The 23586-nt window shown below is 45.5% G+C and overlaps 1 protein-coding gene across 5 annotated transcripts in view; it reads right to left on the bottom strand.

Annotated features, from left to right (window-relative positions):
• LOC310996659 (mitogen-activated protein kinase kinase kinase kinase 4-like) overlaps nt 1-23586 on the bottom strand; it is a 34326-nt gene that overhangs the window by 9693 nt on the left and 1047 nt on the right. For 4 of the 5 annotated variants that reach the window (XM_083986093.1, XM_083986095.1, XM_083986094.1 and 1 more), the window contains exons 3-16: nt 12153-12209; nt 6618-6743; nt 6151-6261; nt 5972-6062; nt 5688-5818; nt 5517-5571; nt 5354-5432; nt 4386-4561; nt 4223-4295; nt 3915-4125; nt 3660-3821; nt 3473-3559; nt 1330-1482; nt 180-476 (exon numbers count right to left, since the gene is read on the bottom strand). In XM_083986093.1, coding sequence (XP_083842219.1) covers nt 180-476; nt 1330-1482; nt 3473-3559; nt 3660-3821; nt 3915-4125; nt 4223-4295; nt 4386-4561; nt 5354-5432; nt 5517-5571; nt 5688-5818; nt 5972-6062; nt 6151-6261; nt 6618-6743; nt 12153-12209 — 1809 coding nt within the window. Of the gene's footprint in view, nt 1-179; nt 477-1329; nt 1483-2515; nt 2966-3472; nt 3560-3659; nt 3822-3914; nt 4126-4222; nt 4296-4385; nt 4562-5353; nt 5433-5516; nt 5572-5687; nt 5819-5971; nt 6063-6150; nt 6262-6617; nt 6744-12152; nt 12210-23586 lie in introns of all 5 variants that reach the window. The other variant, XM_083986097.1, reaches the window with a different exon arrangement.

Genomic DNA, 23586 nt, shown 5'->3' with positions numbered 1-23586 from the left:
AACTATCCCTTTAATGTCATTTGTGAGCCTGGAAATGAAAAGTTTCCTGGTTTAGTTTTGTTACAACAGTGTTTAATGGTGGTGTTTGACAACAGACAGACAGTGGTGGAGCATGAGGGGAGGTGAATGAGGGAGGGGGACGGGGTGGGGGGGGACGGGAGGCCCTCGTCACTTCTTACCTTCGGAGGCACCTCCTCGCCGCCGGCCTGGTGCTCGGCCCTAGTCTGGCCCTGGGGGTGGTGGTGGTGGAGGTGGGGAGGTTGGGGCTGGGGGTCAGTGCGTGCGGGCGATGGGTGATGGTGGTGGTGATGGTGGGGGTCCTGGGAGCGCAGGTGGAGTTGTGCAAAGCTAGAGGTCACGCCGCCGGGCTCGCTGAAGGACTGGGAGCGAGAGACAACGGGCGGAGGAGGAGGAGGAGGAGGAGAGGGGGCGGCGCTGTTGCTGCTTTTTAGAGCAGCCAGGTGGGACCACTGGACCTTTTAGGGAGGGAGGGAGGGGGAGGAGGAGGAGGAGGAGGGGAGGGAGGTGAAACAAGCAGACAACACAGTGAGACATGAGGGAAGATGTGTGTGGCTTCACATACATGTGTTTATGTATGTATATACACACATGCATACAGCAGACAACACATGACACGATGATGTTTCGCTCTGATTCACTGTCGATCAATGCAAATACACAACACAGACGACTGAGTTCACTTTAATGTTGATGAATATGAAGCCAAAACCACTCATTTTTCTTTCTATTTTGTAGAAATTATGAACTACTCTGTTAATGTGGAAACACATATTCAGAAAAACACAGTTTAGACGCTGAGATTGTAATTATTACTTCACCTGAACCATGATTTTAGTGATAAATTATATAATTTACAGGTCAGTGTGATCATGGACTGGTCAGTGATATTGAACGCAGCCTGTTAAAAGCACATGTTCCTCCAGATAACGGGTTTACAACCTCCACCTGCTCCCACAGGAACAAGTTCTGCTAAACTGATGCTACAGCTAAAATGATGCACATCACAAATAAGAGGCTTATTATAGGAATATAGACAATAACACACATGATTTTCCTTTTGTTTTCTATTCAGAGTTCTGAAATGATCTGGAATGCAGATACGAGCTGGCGTGAGATAACAGCAGTTTGTTTTTAAGTGATCAAACAGCAAAACATAATTTCCTGGTGTTATTAATTAACAGAACCTCGGCAGATTCCTTCCTGTCGCCAGCTGTTTCAAGTGCAAAAGGATGCAAGGGAGCGAGAGGAGGAGGAGGAGGAGGAAAAAAAGGATGAAGGAGGAGGTGAGGTGAGGTGGGGAGGGGTTACCTGAGGCTCCATGGGCCGGTGCATGGCGGAGGCCTCGGAGGAGGGGCCGCCGTTGGAGAATGGTTCAGAGGAGCGGGGAGGCAGAGGGGGCTGCTTGGGAGGAGGGGCGGTCTGAGGGGAGCCCTGAATGTTCTTACGGTACCGCTCGTCGGCCTGGGATGAGGGTCAGGAGAAATATTTCAGTGAAAGGGAAAATCAAAAAGAAGGAAACCACTGCTCAGTAGGAACGGTTTCCCATCTCTTGGCATTTTACAGGAATCCTCTGAAACCTTCACATCTGCTGACAGTGATGTCACACATGCTTGACGTAGCAGCCGTACAGACACAGGTGTGTGTGGACAGACAGGAGGTGGAGACAAAAACATCCTAGATTTTTTGTTTTTTTAATCATAAAATGGACAGAAAGGTTGTTAATGACACAGAACAAGTTCTTGTTGATGACAGGAGACGCTGCTTTGGAGGGAGGGCGTCCTGCATGTTAGTTTGGGCCTCAGCCATACACATGCAATGGCCCAATCCACACACATATTGAAAGACGTCGCAGGTCGGCCATAAAAGGTCAAGAGGGAAATCCTAACACTTGCGGTTCTGTGCTGCTCTGAGGAGAAAAATCCTCGGAGATGGACCCAGATGACAGCGGATAAAATGGCAAAATTACGGGGAAATAAAAAAAATTCAAAGCGCCTGCAATCATCTTTATTCTTAGGGGAGAAACAGTAAATATTCATGTTTCTACAAGACTGGATTCAGCTCTCAAAGCGAAAATTACGATGAAAAAACATAGTTTGGAATGGTTTTGGTTTTCTAAAGTTTTTCAAGAGAGAGCGAGAGCCAAGAGAGAGTGGAGGAGAACAGCTCTGTTTTATTCAGGACATAAAGAGTTGGTCGGGAGCCTGTGGTTTTTCCCCTTTCTCCAACCGTACCCCCCTACGTGTTTCATTCAAAAGAGCCTGCGTACTAACAAATTAGCTGTTGGCTGTGGAGCAACACCGCAGCAACCAAAACAGAGAACGTTAAATCACACGAAGCTGTTTGTGCTAAATTAAACCGTTTTTTTTGTTTGTTTTTTCCTTTTTTTTTCCTCGCACCACCTCCGTCATCATGGTCACTGAGACTTGTGAGGAAAAGCAAGAAGAAGCTGGATAGAGCAGGCAGCGGGGGAGGCAGAGCCGAGGAGGAGGTTCACCTCTCTGATAGGCTGAGGAGGAGGATGAGCGACAGGCTCGGCGGGCCTATCGGGCTCCACGCTTTCCGCCTGGGGAGGTTTAGAGTCAGGTGGGGTTTCAGTCTGAGGGGGGCTGGGGCTGGGAGAGGTCTCAACGGGGTGAGTCTTTTCTGGCACTGCTGCCTGGGACTGGGACTTAGCGCCGTCTGCGGGGACGGTCTGAGGTCTCGCTACAGAAACAGCGCCAGCGTCAAGGACCTGCGCTTGTGGGGCTGCGGTAAGGACTCTGTTGTCGGGGGGCAGGGTGGAGGTCTGCGGAGGCTTGTTTTGGTCTGGGGGGAGTTTGGTCTTGTCGCCAGGCTGCTGTTTGGGCTCGTGCTGCAGCGACAGCAGGTAGGCCTGCTCCTGCTGCAGACGCTTATGGAGCCGCTCGGCCTTGCGCTGCTCCTCCAGCTCCCGCCACTTGAACTCCTAATGCAGAGCGTGCGGTGGATTCAAGGTGGTGAGAGGAGACCTGACAAACCTAGGCTGACTCAAGATCATTTACTGTGAACAAACAGCAGCATTTGTCACCACATTTCACTCGATTTCTGAAAAAGTCAGTGAATAAAACCCTGAGTAAGAAATGATATAATAAATAAGGTAAAAACACAACGGATCTGAAAAACAACATCTGAGATTCAACAGGAGAATTATTGATGAACAATGATGTGAAATCCAATTGAAAAAATAAAAAAACACGACACAAAAGGAAGACGACAACATTTCCTCCGACTTGTTTTTGTAGTGAAAATGACTCAACAGCTTTATGAGTCAAAAAAAAAACACCTATTACAAACAGAGATTTGCTGTGGGGCATTTTCTGACAACAACATTTAAATGTCACCTCGCTACATGCCAAAAATCTGTCTTCATTTAACTGAGCAGGAAAATAATGAGGTGTTTATGTGCTGTGGGAGTTATCTGTGTGAGACTGACCAGTAGCATGGCCTGTTCACGGAGCAGCTGCTCCTGCAGCATCTCCAGGTGCCTCTGCTCCTCCTCCAGCTGGCGCCTGATGTACTCCTGCCAATCAACACGGAGCGGTCAGAGGAGTTGGAGATGAGTTCATGTGGGAGCAACGTCGCAGATGCACAGAAGATGTTTTTAAAAACCCGTTTGTTACCTGTTCGCGATCGTTCCTCCTCTTCTCGTCTTCGGCCCGCCGGCGCTCCTCCTCTTCTTTACGTCTGCGATCCATCTCTTCGATACGCCTCTTCTCCTCTTGCTCGCGGCGACGCTGCTCGCGCTCTTGTTGCCTCCTCATCTCCCGTTCACGTCGCTGTTGCTATAGTGGCAACAGACGATAGAGATACATTCTTAAAAAAAAACATTAACAAGAACATGACTTTCAGCAGTTTCATCTTTTCCGTCGTCCTACCTCCTCCAGCCGCCTCCGCTGCTCCTTCTGCTGCTCGATACGTTTCTGCCTCTCCGCCAGTAGCTGCCGTTTGTACTCCTCCTGCTCCCGGAGCTGCTGCTCCTGGAGGAGCTGCTGACGACGGAGCGCCTCCGACCGCTCCTTGTTCTCCTGCTGCAGGCGGATGAAGTCGCGGCGCAGCGTCGACTCACCTGGTACATTGACAATGGAGCTGGGAGACGGGAGGAATTAGGACAGAAGGGTCAGATTGAACTGCGTTAATCTAATTTAACTGTTTTTCACAAGGTGCTACGACTACTAGATCCTACCTGGGCTCTCCCTCCTGCTCCGGGGGATCCTCCTCCTCCTCTTCGCTGCCACTGTACTCATACTCTGTCTCATCTGTAATAAATTAAAGAAGTCGCTCAGAGCTGGAAACGCACAAGATAACATGACATTATCTGCGGTAAGAGATGAGCCGATTGGACGCACCCTTCTCTCCCCTCTTCTTCTTGGTGCGGTCGATGTGGTCTTTGAGCTGTATGCGGACTTGCCTCTCGTTGGGCTGGTCTCGGATGAAGGGGTGCTTCAGCAGCTGCTCTGTCGGGGGCCGCTGCGTGTAGTTCTTCACCAGACAGCCCTCGATGAAACTGAAAAACTTTTTGGACCTGCGGAGGAAGGAGAGACGGGAGGGAGAGAGACAAGAGAGAGGGTGAGTTATAGAACGAGACAGTGGGAGCCAGACAAATATTTCAGCCACACATGGACAGAGCTCATCCAGGGATCCAAGGAAAACATTTCTGCAAATAAGCCGATTCCAAATTGCCCAAGGGTCCTGAGAACACTCAGGCGTGACAGCAGCCTCTGATTTCTCAGTGCAAATTGAAATTAATGCACTCGGACAGGCAGCGCTGCACCTTTCATGACAGATCCACCATGCAAACTGAAATACGAGGTGCAGCACAATGAAATTATCGGCACTGCACCTGCTGCTGCCGCTCAAGACAATCCACAATTTTATGCAACAACAGGATCTATAACGCTCAAGGATGCATCCTCGTGTTAGAAAGAAAATATTGAACTTTTTAAAATTTGTTTCAGCTCCGCCGGCAGCTTTAAAAAGAAAGTCAAAGCTTTTATTTTTTTCTGCATTTTGCATCCAGCGTAGCGACAGCGTGTGCCAGAAGAGGCCGAGTCTGCCAGAGCAGGTGTACCGCAGATGTTAGGCTCAGCAGCAAAGCACAGAGGAAAAGCCGAGCTCACTATCCAAGCCCTCGTAGCCGCCTGGTCTGAAGTCTGAGATAACATCGAAATGTGCAAGAGTACACAGGGCGGCCAGGCAGGAAATATTATGGCCTATCTTGATATATCAGGATTTATTAGGGCGAGAAAGAAGATTGGAAGAGGATAAAAACATTCATAAGGGGCAGACGGAAAACATCCTAGTGGGTGGTACTCACCATTTTTTAGATTTGAGCCGAGGAGGCGGGTTTCGTGGAATAAGGAAGAGCGCGCGCATCGGGTGCATGTCACACAGAGCTGAAAGAAGAGTGAAGAGAGTCAAGACACTGATCCAACACAAAAAAAACCTCCAGAGGTAATATAAAAACAAGCAGGACTCACGTGGTGCTCCTTCAGCCATTTCAATAGCCGTGATACCACAAGACCACAGGTCGCTCTGCAAGACAAAGACGACGCCCGTGAGCCAGAAACACCAACAGGTGCACACGCTCCAGCAAATCCAGATGTTCACAGGAACAAAAACACAACAACAACAACAACAACAAGACTTACTCTGTAGTCGTACGTGGCGTCCGGGTTCTCGTCACAAGCGATGACCTCGGGGGCCATCCAATAAGGAGTCCCGATGAAGGTGTTTCTCCTCCCCACTGTCCGATCCAGCTGAGCACTCACACCAAAGTCCACTGGAGAGCAAAGAGAGGCGTCACTGTGCTGCACAGACATGTTCCTATTGTGGAAATCTACTGCAGGTGCTTATAGATTGTGCTATATTAATCATCAGGTTAATGTATAATGTCATACTGAGCCAACAATTGTGTTATCAGAGCTGCACTCACCTAGTTTGACTTCAGCGTTCTCCGTCAGCAGGACGTTCTGGCCCTTGATGTCACGGTGGATGACGTGGTGGGCGTGTAAGTGGGCCAGACCCTGAGGAGGGGAGAGACACGAGTTAGAGGAGAGGTGAGGAGAAGGAGGAGAAGGAGGACAGGAGAGGAGAGGAGGAAGAGGAGCTCACTCTGAGGATCTCTCTGGAGATGTAGGCGATCCAGTCTTCCTTCAGCTGGTTCCCCTTGGTGTTCTTCACCAGGTCTGTGATCGAACCAGCTCCACAGAACTCCATCACCAGCTACACGACAGACACAGAACAAAACATGAATCATCACAGGATAAAACTACACATTTAAAAAAGGAAAATGGGAAATACAGCTCTGGAGACCAGTTCAAAATGATCAGTTTCTCTGGTTTTAGTATTTATAAGTATATGTTTGTGTAAAATGAACACTACTGACGACATTTCTCCCAAATTCGGAGTAAAGAAAATGTCATCTGGAGCATTTATTTGCAGAAAGTGTGTTCATATTCATTTTTAAATGACACAAAACTATTTTTTTACTTATAAAGAGTTCAGAGATCAGCATTGGTGGAATAACACCAACACCACCAATGCACAGCTTAATTTCATGGATGTATCCGAGGTCTTACCCAGAGCTGGTCATCGTGTCCCGGGGGGCTTTTCTTAATGAAAGCCCCATAGTAGGTGGCTATGTTTCTGTGGTGGGAATACTTCTTCAGCATATTGATCTCCAGTTTAATTTCCTCCTCTTCATCCTTGACACAGAAAAAAAAACACACACACACACACACAAGTTAAAGAGAGGCTCGTTGTGGAAAATCTCGACAGTGAAATACAACTGTGCGGGCATCGGCCTTTAATCATCATTCGGCCTTGAGCGACATTTTCATTTCACATCCAGCTCAATTCACTTCCACATTCAGCGTCGCGGCCAGTGTGCAGCTATGCGCCAACGCCCTGGTGCTGTTTCAGCTCAGCCCGGCCCGGGCCTTATTCATGTCTAGGACTAATGTAACAAAGCGGTATGAGTCGTTCATTTACCGGCAAGTGGTTCCTTTGTTTGGGGATTAATGATGCATGACTGAGTCTCACTGAGTTGATGTGTACAGTAGCCATTATCGCTAATCGCTTACATTTAGAAAAAAACACACTAAACATACATTAGATCAATGGCAACCCCCCACACATATACTTAATCCACAGACTGACATGGCCCTGTATAGAGCTGTATAGAGCTGCAGAGAAAAACGATTTCTGTATTGATACTTTAAATAATCTATTAGGGCTGCAACTAACGATTATTTTCATTATTGATTCATCTGTGGATTATTTAAACAATTAATTGATTAGTTGTTTGGTCAAGAAAATGTTAAAAAATGTTGAAAAATGTCAATCAGTGTTTCCCAAACCACAAGATGACGTCCTCAGATGTCTTGTTTTGTCCACAAACCAAAGAGAGACTCAGTTTATTGCCATAAAGGAACAAAGAAACCAGAAATATTCACATTTAAGAAGCTGAAATCAGAGAATTTGGACTTTTTATCTTAAAAAACTACTTTGATTATCAAAATAGTTGACGATTAATTTAATTGTTGCAGCTCTATAAATCTACAGGATGTGTAGGCCAACTGCATGCATGATTAATAAATCAAATCTGACTCAGTGTAACTTAAAGACTAATGCCCTGTAGATAGATACAGAAACAATAGAGAAACCAGTGGGTTCACTCAGAGTTGAAAAGCTAACTCAGATTCCAGATGTACTTTTCAGGTTGTGTTTAGTCTCTGCTGGAAACGGCCTTTTGGTGCGAATGGTGGTGGTGGCGAAACCTGTCCACTCTCAACGTCTTGGCAAAAAAAAAAAAAGGGTCAGCTCCCTCCTCGTGCACCAATAGCGAGCTGACGGTGATTAACGGTGACACGCTAATTGAACGCATGCAGGGATCAGCCCCCGCCAGTGGTTCCCTTTATGGTTACATGGCCTCTCCTATAGAAAGAGCAGTGGGAGGGAGGAGGAGGAGGAGGAGGAGGAGGCGGGGGACAGAGACCAGAGGTGGGGGGAGGTTGTACAGTATCATCACTGCACACTAGAGTATGGAGCTTTTCTTCTTTATATTAGTTAATAGTTAATAGTTTCTCGCAATCAACGGATTACGGCGAGACGATGAAAAAGACGAGCTGTGTTAACATGTTGTTTAAAGGTGCAATGCATCGCCTATAGCAAAATGGCAGTTGGCTGTCTATGTCTATGCACGCCGCCATACTGCTGCTGCATGACTCGTTTGAGTTGACGTAAGCCTTTCTGTTGTGCGCACCCCCCCCCCCCTCCTCTCCCCCTCCTCCTCCTCTTCCTCTCTCCCCTCCCCTCCCCTCCTCCCCCTCCCCTTCTCCTCTCCAGCCCCTTTCTGCTGTGCAGCTGTTGGATTATCACACTCCCGACTGTGAAAGCCTCGCTGCCACAAGTCACATGGTTTCGGGGGAGAGAGACAGACACAATCATATGGCGGTGATGTGTGTCACAGAGTGGAGGAGTGGAGCTTTTTGGTCAACCGATCATACACACACGGTGCTGGATCAAACATAATCTTCAAGAAGGTATAAAACAAGATAGAAAATCCTGTTTTAACACCGAATAATTCCAGCAAATCTGCACAAGGCTTGACATGGATGCGTATGAGCAGATGTTAAAAGCATTAAATGTTTTAAGAAGAATTAAAAAGATTGTCAACATAGAAACTTCAAACAAAGCCAGAATGATGCACAAGGGTTTGAAGAAGACACAAAAACAAACACGGCCTTTCCCGGGTTTGTCACGCAGCAGCTACACAAACAAGGTCAATAGAAACTAACTATCTGCCTAAATTGCCCAGAAACCGGGGGATCGGACAATCCTTTTAATGTACGAGAAAATAGACCCTTAAACTAGAAAGGCATTTTTAGCTCCAGGCCTGGATGGCGGTGGAGGAGGAGAGGAGTGTTTGGATTTGAGAATGTGGGTCAGAGCAACAGTGGACAAGCCAGGACGCCTGTGGATGAGCTGCAGAGCCGGGACAGAGGAGAGAGAGAGAGAGAAACACAGCCTCATGAAAACACACTCATCATCATGGTAACAGTTAAGACCTCGGTGACCGTGTGTCATTATTTTACACACACACACTGGTGCATTATCATATTCTTTGATCAATCACAGTCATGCTTTGACTTAAAAACCACTGAATCCAGCTAACAAGACAAGAATGTGCAGAATGATGTGTTATTATAGCAGCCTGGGAAGTGTCCTGGCTCACCAACGGCACATGCCTGGTATCAGTCAGTGTAAGGCAATGAATACAGTGTAAGTAACGTAAATAAACACTGTTTTTTTTTTTTTATGCACGGATCAATTTTGAGATTTTGAGCTATTTTTCTTCCTTAATATGTCTTCTTTCAGAAAAGTCAAAAGAAATGGTAGAAAATCCACATTAAGGTTTTTATTTGACTTCATTTTGTCTCTTTCGTCAGTAGATTTCTCTCTTTTCATTTCCTCCGTAACCGCTCTTCTACTACTACTCTGAGCCCCAAATCTCCACTTCAGCTTACAGACACCAAACCTTCCAGTTTGATCCCTTTCTATATTCTGAAGGTTTTTACAGGGGGGGTTGTTGATATATCATTCACAGCCTGATTTATACAACATTTTATTCCTAAAAACATGGCGAAATCTAATCTACCGGTAATCTCTTTTTAGGGCTGGTGACAGTATTTTCTCATTTACAGAGTGATAAAAAGAGATATCTAAAATCCCCTCTGTAAAAACTTCTAAAAATCAAGAAGTTTGAAAGTAGCTTTATCCATTGTTCAGATTTCGGTTCTGGAAATGTATGCAGATTAGCACATACTTCATTAGATATTGCCTCATTTACATATTTAAAAATAAAATTTGACAAAACATGTAATAGAAAAAATATTTGTCTAAATGCAAGTGATAAACTTTGGAAGTTTCATGGTAATATCTGTTGAATTTCAATGTGTTTTTTGACCAGACAGCAGAGAAACTGAGATTTAAAGAAGAGACATCAGAGAGGAGAGAAAGTAAAACTACACTGAGATGGTTTTTGGTACTTTAAATCAAATTTATATCTTCTTATGGCCATCAAAACAAAAAAAAAACCACCAGAGCAGTGTAAAATATGGGAACTTTAAATATGCCGGGAGTGTTTTTGGACACAGTAGCTTCCTGGCTGTAGACACAATACTGTTTTTATTGCGACACATGGCAAAACAGGTTCATCCCCAACGGCGCTTGATGTGACAAATGATTTCCTATAAACTCTGTAGCCTTGAAGTTACTACATAGCCTACATGTCTGGAAGGCACACCTAGTGTCTATCACACTTAACAGGAAGCAGTTGCTTAATATTCTCCGCACCGCGTTACACAGGATAACTAATCAGCGGAGTGTGCAGCCGTGACTCATCGTGACGTCGGCCTGCGTTGGGGAGTGGCGGCAGACATGTCAGGGCACACAGGCCATCAGCTGCTGCGTCACCATCATTTGTCAAGAACGTGGTGAGGTGCACCAGCTGGGGGTGTGTGTGTGTGTGTGTGTGTGTGTGTGTGAATGCCTGGTGGAGATTCACTGGTAAGATTAAAGCAGGTATCAGCTTCACGGCCGTTTCGGCTAATGCTGCGTTCAAGGCAGGCTTTTGAAACCGTAAGTTACAGCTTCAAGTCACAACTACGACTTGGTAGCGTTCCAGGTAACCCGTAGCTCGTGTTTTTACCATCCTGTTGTCTGTGAAAGTTCCCTATAACGGCCACTCGTAACTTCCGACCCGTGAACTCGTACCAGATCGAACTGGTATGACTTCACAGGAAGGAAAAACACAAAGTACGAGTTTCTTTGAACGCACCATGAGTTAGCAGCCCCCGCCCTTGTCAGGCATCAATTGGTCCTCGTGCTACGTCACCACATTCACGCGCATCCCTTGGCTGCACACACAGCCCTTCATGCCGTTCTCTCTCCTCATTGGATAACACTTGTATCCCACAAGGAAAATTTTCTCCTCGGGTTACAGCAGAGCAGAGTGACGGAGAGACTCGTGTTTAGGCTGAAATACTTCATGTAAGTGATTGCTGACGGAAAATAGGACTATTTAGGACTTATATTAACAAAAACATTCCACTGATATCTGCTTTAAGCAGATGATGTTACATCTACAATGTAAGATTTCAGCTTGTTCTCTGGTTGAACTTTCTGAGTCATCAAAACGCTTTAGGAGTTAAATTTACTGGTTGCACATGTGCAAGAAAAATTTACTTGCACGTCTCAAATTTGAGGGGCAGTCTGGAGCCCTGTCTGGAGGGGAGGCTGATTGGCTGTGCAGCCCAGAACAGGAGGCTCGTGTGTGGGTTAGAGGAGCAGGGAGACCGGGTGTGATCTTGTGATCTGTGATCAACTACCTGACTACGGGAGTTCATGTGTCATGTTCAATCACTTTCTCGCCTTTTTTTCTTTTTCTTCGCCTACTCCAACAAAACCCTCTTTACTTTCCTCACAAATCAACGCTCAGGCTGCAGCGGCGGCACGATTCATCCTATTAACTGTTTGTCTACCACTTGCATGAGTTTAGAAACATTATTAACGACAGTGTTGCTTTTAAACCCGAGCCCATTCACCAGCCAGGCCTGTTATTGCACACAAGCCTGTGTATATTCCTCCATCATTATCAAGGCTGTGTGGGTGGCTGTGCCCCTGATGGCCCTCGGTGCTGCTCTGAAAAACCCTCCGCTTTGTGTTCCGGCATGTGTGCATGTGCGGTTTGTGCGCCTTTCTCTCATCTGCAGACAGGACCTCCCACGGCTGAGGGCAGCCCGCTGGCCGCTGAATGACGCACTTCACTCAAAAGCATCTTGTTGCCTCGGCCCTTCCCCTGCTGTTTATTATGAGGGCGAGGGAGCCATTAAAGAGCATGGCATTTTTCTTCCCTGCGATGGAATGACGGTGGATTTTAATCCCAACCAGACAACAGCATAATGTTCCCGAGAAGCGTCTAATTTCCATATTTGACTACTTAACCCGTATTTATAGTGTAATGGCGGAAAACAAAAACCAGTTGTCTGCAGCTGCATCTCCACTTTGCCTCCATTTCCTCCCAGTTGAACCAATGTAGACTTCAGCCTCACCTCTGTGACGTCCATGACCTTGATGGCAGCCAGCTGTCCAGTCTTGACATGTCGTCCCTGTGAAGAAAGCAAAAAAAAACAAAAAACAGAGGTGAGCGTTCACACTCCACATGGCGAACTCATTGTGCTGCAATTAACTGTCAGCCAGGTGATGATTAATGATCTCAGGGAGCGTGTGCACGTGCTCCTGCCAAAAGCAGCCAGAAAGTGTAAATGCATTCAAGCGTTTTGACAGTAAGTCGTATTTAAATGCACAATTTACAAGTTGTCAATTTGTATTTTCATGCAAATGGTTTTTTTTACAATGAACCCATCAATGTGAAGGTATTGAAAAATGTCATTCACTATTATCACACAACCAAAAGGCGATGCCTCGACTTGTCTGAACGACAGTTGAAATATTCAACTTGCTGTCGTATAAAAGCTGCAGATGCTTCCATGGGAAAATGTTTGACCTTTTATGTAAGGAAAAAATGTATCAGTTACCAAAGAAGTTGCAGATGAATCATTTTGAATCATGACTAATCGATTACTGTGACCTCAGCTTTTAACAATTAACAGATAAGCTGATAATGAAAATATTCTATTGCAGCTACCTGAACTGTGATCAGTATTCAAACACATAACCAATACTAATTTAAATCAACTTTCAATCATCAATCAGCTATCTATTGGTTCCTAATTCCCATCACAGTCTCAAGACGCATGGATCTCATGACCTATATAACCTGCTATATACAGTACACAGCAGCAGACCCGGCATTCCCAGACTCCTCTGCTCTCCTAACACCCCAGTGCCACTCCTTACATAAACAAAGGACTGAAATAGAGGCCCCCCCTCTTTCTCTCTCCACCCCCCCTCCACTCCACCCCCCCCCAACCAAGAGAGGAGATAAAACATGGGACATTTTTGGGAGGTCGCCCACATGGGTTCGGGACGGGTATTCCCCTTCTTCTTCTTCCTCTCCTCCTCCTCTGGGACAACATTGCAGTGATATGGCGTCACTGCAGCAACTCTATCACACACACACACGCACGTCAGTACACTAGGGATGTCACAATGTTACGACTCGAGTATTGTCAGAGAATCATGATTATTATGCATTAATTAATTTCACAAAACTATGGATATGTAAAATCAAATATAGTCGAAAATATTTCACGTATCTATAAATATATGACCAATTATTAATCCCCCAGGGGAAGTGTTTGAAATATTCAGGTCGTAAATTGTCATCTATACCAAATTTTTACGTTTATTTTAATGGTTCTTTGTTTTGTTTTTTATACAAATGACACGCTAACATTAAAATTCCTACCAATTCAATGTTACGGACCAGTATCTTGGCATTTACCTTTATTTTGGCGCACATCTGCCAATATGGTTCTGACATAAACTTTTTTGGGAAGCAACGGTATTTTATGATTAATTAATTGTGGCGTTTAATACCGCGATTCATTGTGAAAACAAGTAATCGTGACATGTAAAAGCACAACCAAGTCTCACACACGGCCCCCCACCTCCCCCACTAACACCAGTACCATCATCTTATCCAGTGCATTCCAAAGTCAATTGAAACTGTATGGATTATGACAGTAAAAGCCATGTTGGCTTAGGGGCCCTCACTCACTGGGGTAGGTGGAGGGAGGTGGGATGGAGGAGGGGGGGGGGCACTTTACAATGCCTTTAATCCTCTTCACTTTGATCCCAGGGGTCACCGCTGCAAAAACATCAGTGACGCTAACGTTTCGGCCGTCGGCTCGGCTCGGCTCGGCTCGGCTCGGCTCGGCTCACAGGTCACAGGTGTGAGAGAGGAAGTCAGCGACAGACCTCGCACACCCACCTGCATCTGATTTTTCATCTAAACCCACTGATTATTGTGTTTTCTACACTTTCATTTCATCTTTCGGCAGATGAGCCCAATCGCGCATAGACACATCTCTTCACATCTGGAGCTTGAACAGACCAGAGCGAACTTCAGATAGTTTCGTGTGACATCATTGAGCTGAAACCAAGTGATAATTCGAAGTCTATGTGCAACAACTATCACCGAGCTGGTGCTATGATGACTTCACATCCGTTTATTAACCCAGTTCTGCACATTCAGGTGGGAAATGTGGGGAAATCCGACGTCCTATCATCATGTATTTGCTGCTCGTAGCTCAAACGTTCTCAAATGTGACCATTAGCTGATCATTTGACCTTTATCTGAAGGTGTTACTCCGGGAAAACGTGTTTTCACAAGTTTCCTACAAAGCGACTGATGAATCAATGGAGATAATAAGAAGCAGGTCAATCAATAATCAAAAAAAAAGCTCTCCATTGGTGATATACAGGAAGAATCAGATTTTTTTTACAAGAGAGTCACAGTGTCTCACTGTCAACCACGCTTCCTCTTTTCTGGTACAGAAAGCATTGTTGTTTAAAAGCGTTCACACACATAAAAACTGCGTGGAAACACTGCACCTGTGTAGGTTACACTGTGTAATTTTATATTGTCCACACACAACGACTGTTTTTGCTTCGGCCGCTGTAAGAAGGGACATAAACGGGTCAGACACCGAAGAATCAAGAGGCCCATTCTGTCTGCGCTCTGCAGCTTTCTGCCTCGAATTGATGCTATTCGGAGACAAAGCTCGCTTTGATCCGAGGACAGAGTCACAGAGAGGCCGTGTAGATAACTCAATAACAGTCACCCATCTCTCTTTCTGGCTGTTAATAAACTGTCAATCTGACGGAGCCTCTAGAAATGTATGGACATCTATGACAGCCTCTGGACAACACCTGCATCAATTGGTTTATTTATGACTGTAGGGTTGAAATGTATGAAATGGTCGTATAAAGTCAAATGTCTCAGCTTATACGCTTATATCTAGGCCACAAAGTTATTGCATTTTGATACCACAACACAGCAACTGAGGTTACACAACATTAAGGACACGAGTAATGAGACGAGCGCCTGGATCACACACAAGTTCCCTGGAGTGCCTTCATCCTCCCCCTCTCTCCATCCCTCCCTTCCTCCATCCATCCATCCATCGTCCTTGAGATGAGGAAAACACTGGGCAGGTACTTCGACTGCCAGAGTCGTTACAAATGATGTGGATCAAAAAAAAAACCTCAAACAGGCAAGGTTTTTCTTTTTTTTTTTGGAAAGTTGTACTTGGAGGAAAATGTGCAGCCAAGTTTAGTCAATAGATCCTGCAAATCTCCTGCTAACAAGAGTTCTCCAAGGAGGAACTGGCAAATACAACCAGGACAAGAGTCAACGTCAGCCATGTTTTTCTCAATGGGACTGTAAATTAAGCATTAAAAAGAGAGGATATTCTCAGCTAATGGATCAATCACTGCAGCAGCCTCAATAATTCACCTGGTTACTACACAGCAAGAAGCAGCAGCCTGGGTTCGACTCCTGTCTGCCTCAATCTTAATATTGATATGAGAATTTAAAAGAAAATCTGTTCATGCCCTTTACGCTGGCCCGAGTTTCAACATGAACTCAGCACTCTCTGGCTTTGGGCGGGTTGCTAGTTGCTACTGTAAATACGCCAGGATTAACCGTTTATGGTTCCTGTGAATGATTTGACAAGGATCAGGAGGGAAATAAATGAAGCCAACGACACTCCTGCTCGATTCTGCAATAAATACCAAACCTAATAGGTGGCCTAATGTCAATACATGTCTTGCCGTCAGAACTGACAAACCACATGACAGCTTTTTCTACCCTTGACTTTTTAAAAGCCCCACTGTCCTGTATAGGGTCATTACACATTGCATTAATGACCCCAGTCCCTCTTAGATAACCCCGCACCAATGGACAGTCTCTCTGCACAACTACAACAATTTGCACAATAACTTGCTATCTAGTTTTATCTGTATTATATTATATTCTATTTCTTTTTATATAAATCCTAAATTGTATATAGTATTATGTGTATTTATTGCACTAGAATATTTAAATTTAATTTAACTTATTCTTATTATCGCTACCTTTTACTATTTTTGTGCCTTTGTGACTGCACCTGACACCATGTCAAGTCCCTCGTGCTGTAAACTGACCTTTACTGCTCTAGGCAATAAAAACATTTCCGATTCTAATGATGTTTTTATGATCAATTAATCGATTGTGAGGCGTTTAGAACCAAAAGGTCAAGAGAGGTCAGCCGTCTAAAAACAAAGAAAAAGGGAACTGTTAAGAATTTTTCTTAACAAAAGCCATTCATCGATCACTTCTAAAACTGTTGACAAATACATTTTCTGACAATCAGCTAATAAATTGACTGCTGGGCCCCTGTGAGCCAGGCTGTTGGGTATGGGTCGGCCCCTGGAGGGCCCCTTGCAGCAGCGAGCTAGGCGTGGCAGCGGAGGGGTTATCTGAGGCACTGAGCTATCACTCAGCCCTCCCTGGCCTCCATCTCCACTCCTCCATCACAGCTCCTCTTTAACCATGGCCAGATGTGCTGCTGGCCTCTGTCCAGCTCTGCACTAAAAACCACCGGCTGACTTACTGCCTACAGAGCCGGAGACATTATGTTAAAATCTCCCCCCCCCCCCCCCCCCCCGAAAAAACTAAACGCACTGTTCTACGAGGGCTCAATTAACAGCGCTGCATACGGAGAAGTCCCACTCAGCGCTAGAAACTCAATAAGCGAGGCCGCTCTATTAAACCGAGTGCTGACATCGGGGGGAAGTGGAGAGTGGAGAGTGGACTTTCCCATTAGGTGAGAATCATTTCACAAGAACGCATAAAGTAGAAACTGTGCCCGCGGTGCCAGTTAAAAAGAAAAACACACCTCAGGTACTGTCACAGAAGTCCACACTGTTCCACAATCCATAATGTGCATGGATTGAAAAACTGTTAGGAAACCAGTTATTCATGTTTTAGGGTGGATTGAGCAGTAACGCTCAGCAGTATCGTTAGTGGTCTGCCACAACGAGAGGGGGGGGGCAATGTTTCCCATGCGCTTTCCTACAAGGCTCGTCGTATCCACTGCATCCTGACTGAGCCCAACACAATGAGCCTCTCCCTCCCTACATCTTTCACATTAACGCACGATCAATCACACTTAGCGACCGTTTCAGAAAACCTGGCCGTCCGCCTCCCTAACCAGGTCAATCCACCGACTGCGAGCTGCCGCTGCACAACGGGCGCAGCTCAAATTGAGCGACGTGCTCTTCCAACCGGCCGTGTAGGTGCAAAACAAACTCGGTTTCATATTATTAGTTCACACAGCGAGGGACGGAGGGAGCTGCTGGTTTGGTTCTGCTAAAGGTCAGCGGTGAAAGTGTGTGTGTGTGTGTGTGTAGTGAGGCCTTAGGTAGTAGAGCGGTGGTAATGAGGGATGGCTGACCTCTGGAAAGGGTCATACGAAGATCTAAGGTGACATTTGAACTGGCAGAGGGAGTGGGTGGGAGGTGGGAAACAGGCAGGTCACAACCTTTTTTTTTATAAAAAACACTGTAACTTTAAGTCTACACACACACACACACACACACACACACACACACACACACACACGCACACACACTTCTGCTACATATATTAAATGAATGCCGGGAATGGAAATGATCAATCAACAGTAAGCAGCAGCACATGACATCCAGGGCTGTGCCTTGCCCCTGTCTCTCTGGGCTTGACTGCTTTATACTGCTGCTGCATACCAGCATACTGACCCAATTCTCTCTCTCTCTCTCTCTCTCTTAGTCACACACACATACACACACACAGACACACACACTTAGCCTTGGCCCTGCTGCCTCCACTCCAGCTCTCCCTAGAGATGTAAGGATGGAGGAGCCAGGGAAGGAGATGCAAAGAGCAAGAAGAGAGGTGGAGGATAAAAGACAAGACAGCGAGTGAGTGGAGAGATGAGGAAAAGAGACATGCAATGAGAAAGAAGAAAAGTGTGTGAATGAGAAGAGAAAGGGGATGGAAGCACGGAGGGAGAGCTGGATAGGAGTCTGGGACTGGAGGACGGTTGATGTGACTGTCCATCTATTGATCAGAGTGCAGCAGCTGGACTCCCTCCTCATGACCCAACGGGAAACAGCAACAAAAACAAACAAGCAGCGATGACCAAACGCTGCGAGGGTTGAGAGGTGTGTCAGCTCCTGTGCAATCACACAAACACTGGAGGATGTGTGGGGAAGATCTACTCTCTCTCTAGCACAGAAAAACAATAGATTTCTGACGGAAATGTGGCCTTGAAGAGAAGAGAGCTGCAACTAACGATTATTTTCATTATCGATTAATCTGTGGATTATTTAAACGATTAATCTAATAGTTGTTTGGTCGATAAAATGTTGAAAAAAGTCAATCAGTGTTTCCCAAACCACAAGATGACGTCCTCAAATGTCTTGTTTTGTCCACAAACCAAAGAGAGACTCAGTTTATTGTCATAAAGGAACAAAGAAACCAGAAATATTCACATTTAAGAAGCTGAAATCAGAGAATTTGGACTTCTTATCTTAAAAAACTACTTTGATTATCAAAATAGTGGACGATTAATTTAATTGTTGCAGCTCTATAATCTATACAGGATGTGTAGGACAACTGCATGGACAATGAATAAACCAAATCTGAAAGCTGAAATCAGAGAATTTCTATTTAAACCAATTATTCGATTATCAAAATGGTTGACGATTACTTTAATAATCGATTATTGCTCGATTCATCGATTAATTGTTGCGGGCTCAGCTCATCTGCCACCACTTTTGTCTCTCATCCTAACACCGCTCGGGTGACGAGGTGCCTCGATGAGCCGCGCACTACAGACGCAACGGAGAGGGCGAACACAGACAGTTTTGTTCAGACGGCGTGGCCGGTCAGGGGACGCCGCGGGTCTTGTGACACCCATTAGGGAGAGGGTAACCGAGGGGGAGACGGGGACAAGAGAGAAGCGCACTGTGTTGGCTCGAGAGGATGCAAAGTGGAGGAGTGTGTGTGACATTCAGTGCTTGAACTTTATGGGCTCAAAGCGTTTCACAGATCACGCCTCCGAACTATTCAGGAAGAGCACAGACGAACGTACTCACAAGCCGACAGCAGTGTGAATAATAACTGAGTGGGACCCAACACAACGGCTATAAGGGTCCGGTAACAGCATCTAATCCTCTGCTGGGTTTCATCCACAATAGCACGTTTTAATCTTACCAACACATCTCTTTTGTTAAATTCAACTGTTCCTTGTTCCAGTAAACAATCTACTTCCTGTTTACAACACTTCCAGTATGCAAAGTATTCACACACCTGCGTAGAGTGCATTTTGTTTTGGAAATGTCATACAAATGTAGTCATAGAGAAAACTAGGCTACATTATTAAATGGTCATATATTTATTAAGGACTACATCTGCTGCAACAATGTGCTGATAATCTGGTTTTCTTTTCTTTTTTTGATGTCAAACGTTCTTTCTTATTATTATCACACATTACATTACACAGCAGACACCAATCTCTTGGTTCACACAGTTATTATGTTAAATAAAGTGCTGAAAACAAAGACTGGGACATTACATTTCCCATATTGCAGTTGCTGTGATTCAGCAGCAATGTGCCAAATGTATATTTGCAAGAAAGAAAGACAGAAACGAAAAGTGGGACAATAATGAATGAAAGATGGTTGTATAGGCTAGTAACAACAGTTGAAAATCTGGTTTTCTATACAAAATCCAGACACAATAACAAACTGTAAAGTGACACACCACCATCCTCTGTCTGCACGATGCACACAGAACAACCTGGAGCATCTCCCACGTGTTTGCAATCTCTAACATACTCCAACACCAGCCTCTTTTATAAAAATCCACCTTTGCATTTTTTTTAAACAAACACTCAAAAAGCAGCTTGTTGCTTTAATCACCAACAACCGCTGCCCTGAGGTAAGTATAAGCACCAGTCTCGCCCAGCGCCATATGGCACTGGTGGGCATTTAACAGATTGCACGAGACGGAGAGCTTCCACTCCCACCCAGCGTGCCCATCGGGCGTAGCTCGGCCCCCGAGGACAGAGCTTCTTGTCCTGAGGGCAGGGGTGAGGCTGCCACGGAGGCCGGAGGGGGATGAGACAAAGGAAGGAGACGGAGAGGACGGACGGAGACGGAGCTGAGGCTGCTTTTGGATTCGCTCACTGGAGCAAATTTGTCTACATCCAAATGATATCATATCGAGAGCACCACATACTCAAGCTGCTGAAGAAATCATCCTCCTCTCATTTGGTGGTTTTTGCCTTGGTGAGTTCTCAGCCACATGACCTTGCTGCCGCTGGCACCGCCCCCAAAAAGAAGACGCCGCCACCGCATCCAGTCAATTCAACCATAAACGTGACAGAATGAAAATAGTGGTGGGCACAGCCTTGGCATGCAGCATGGATGCATGCATAGCAGGCAGGGAGGCAGGGAGGCAGGTCAGCGGGGGCTCTGGTGCCTCAGGCCTGACTATATATGGCCATTCTGTAGAGCAGGGGGAATCTTCGCCGCATACCACGCACAATTTCAAGAATTATGTCTTCTATGTTATCATTACTCTGCCTTTTTTTTTTAATCTGTATGTCCAGAGTGAGGCACCTGAGATGGTCTAGTGAGCCAGCTGGTTCAGAGCCAACTGATAAAGAGCGAGGGAGGGAGGGGAGGCAGGGAGGGAGAAGCTCGGAGAGAATCTCTTTGTGCTTTAAGAATCTGGACACAAAGGCATTGTTTTTGCAACTGTGTGTGACTTTAGGGTGTATTACAAGTCCACCACTGGCATGGTTCATGGTTATGAGGCTAAAGGAACCAGAGCTAATTGTATTTTTGATGCACCATTTTAAACTTAAGTGAGGAATATGGCTCCAGATGTAATGTGAGGGATTATGCTCATGCAGCTGAGGGACTTAAAATGAAACCATGTAAGAGCAAGTCACTGATAAAGATCAAAATAATGTGGTTGTGTTGCAATAAATTCTGCAACAAGTCTATGACAATCACACTTTTCAAACTGATTTATCACTCCGATTATAACATGATATGCAAGTGAGTTCAATCTGCTTATAGATCCGCCATCAACCAGTTGGCCGACGCAAAATCAAGAGATTTTTTTTTTAAAAAGGGAAAAGGATGGGGGGGCTTTTTAGCTATAACGTAATTTTCATTATGGCCGTCGGTCAAATTCTGCTGTGCTGTGTTTTCAGAAGTTGACTGTAATCTGGCGTGCCTCCAGGGCCAATGGCTGCCCGCCTGGCACACGGCACGGAGAGAGAGCGCCAGCAGCACAGCATGGCCACAGGAACCTTGACATGGCATTTCAGGTCTTAGAGAGCAGCTCCGTTCTTTAATTTTCTGGGGATAAAATGAAAAGCTGAAAGTGGAGCAGCATAGCGAGCGACACACAAATAGATTTCTGAGGGTTTTTATTCCTTAACCAGCATTAATAGGTATTGTTTGACTATTTTCAATATCGTTAGAATAGTATGAACACCCGAAACGACACTTTAACAAGAGGACGAAGTGGAATAACACTGTCGAATAAAATACAGTTCACGGTCGCCAGGATTGTGATTTAAATCAGGAACTATCTGATCAAAGTGTAAGTGAACAAGGCTACAAATCTGACCAGACACTTGAGCCAGCTGTCTGTGCTGGTTTTAAGACACAGCCATGTCCTTTTGTGCCAAAATGTCCTCAAAACCAATTCCCAATATCAATAAATCGTCTCTACTTTAGAGCAGGATCTAATAAGACTGTGAATATCATCCGACAGCAATTTATGATTATGTTATCACCAGATTATTGCACAGCTGCTAAAGGCAAAAAAAAAAAAACATAAATGCAAAAACTGCTCTAGACTTTTATTGTGAAATCTAACTTAATTCAGAACAAAGTCAGACAATAAGGTTTCTGCAGCTTGCCGTAAATAACAAAACAAAACACACAAATGTCTCCAAGGAATCAAAAGTCAGTGCTAATCAAAGAGGAAAGAAGCTTGGTCACATTGTATTATCTTAAAAAGGGGCCTTGCAAACTGTGACCAAGTGCTTGACAAAGCAGAAAAAGCCTCAGAGGGAGAAGAAACTCCACCCCGTTTTCAGTTGGGGGGGAGGGCGGGGGGGGCTGTTGTGATTATTCAGTCGGTTGGCGTTTGAAAATCCTGCAGACAAACACCTCCTTTCTGTGGATCTGACTGACTGGGTTGACTGAGAGACCCGAAAAGGAGCGAGGGGACAAACTCAGCTTTGTGAGAGCGGTGGGCAGGTTCTGTCTGGAGCTGGACAGCTGCTCCTCTACCAGTTGCAGCCACCCCCCACCCTCCTTCTTTAACCACCTCCCTACTGCACATGCTCGCAGGCCACATGCTCATTTGACTTGTTAACACTGACAGGCAATCTGCTGATCTGATCGACAGCTGATCGACAGAAAGCTTCGTGTTTTTGGGGTGTTTTTCAGCCACATTGAGCAGCGACAGGGTTTTTTTTTTTTTGCTTATCTCGTGCAGCCTGTTACGACCACGTCTTTGTGTCAACTGCTGGCTAATCTGACAGCCCCTCTCTCTTGTACGAGCTCCATTCCCACACAGCAGCACTCGCAAATAGAATTAACACTGGACAGTGAATGGAGCGAGAGAGATTAAAGGGACAAAAAGAGGCAGAAGCAGTAATTCTCTGTCCCATACGCCCGGCTCAGAACCATCTGGTGGGAAGATAGCAGGCATGCATCACACTTCCTGGTGACAATCATCCCTGCTCTTCCTCTCCACAGGCCTGGACTTCAGGTGCAGTGATCCTGTGAAGCACATGCATGCAGATGGGTTTGCTCCGTGAGCAGAGCCGGGGGTAGATCCTGGGAGTTCAGTCAGCGCGCTGGGGGGATTGAATGCAGGTCACTGGAGCACTGTGGGCTGTTAGAATTAAATACTCAGCTTAGCTCGCTGCTTAGTGCACAAGCAAATTGATGTTTTTTTGGCTAGCCTGCTGGTACTAGCCTATTAACAGCCTGTGCTGTGCTTAACAAATCTTTAGCACATCGTGCATGGATGTATAGAGGCGACAAAACGGACGAGCCGGCTGCAACATCAACAACAAAACAAGGCCCAGTGCGAAACCAGCCAAGGACAGGACAGATGAGATGACTCTCCACGTCTTTTGACTTCAACAACAAGGAGCGCTCGCCCTCTCTCCCTCCTTGGCGATGTCTTTCAACAGCAGCAATGTTAATTTTCAACAGAGAAATGTGACACCGACAGCAGATGGCCCAAAGCGTGGGATTCCCATCCAGTGAAGTGGAAAAGTCCAGATTTAAACAGGATATGAAATTTGGTTTAGTTAAAAAAAAAAAGAAAAAAGAAAAAAAAGAAAAGAGAGAGATGAAGGAGCTGCAGACAGAAACAGAAAGGTGAGGTAAGCGGGATCAGCCTGGTGACAGATCAGGTTTCTCCATCCTTGCCTCCTCACCCACTTTTCAGAA

The sequence above is a fragment of the Trachurus trachurus genome (assembly GCF_905171665.1).
Source record: "Trachurus trachurus genome assembly, chromosome: 2".
Classification (NCBI taxonomy): Eukaryota; Metazoa; Chordata; class Actinopteri; order Carangiformes; family Carangidae; genus Trachurus; species Trachurus trachurus.
This window is presented reverse-complemented; position numbering and strand designations above follow the sequence as displayed.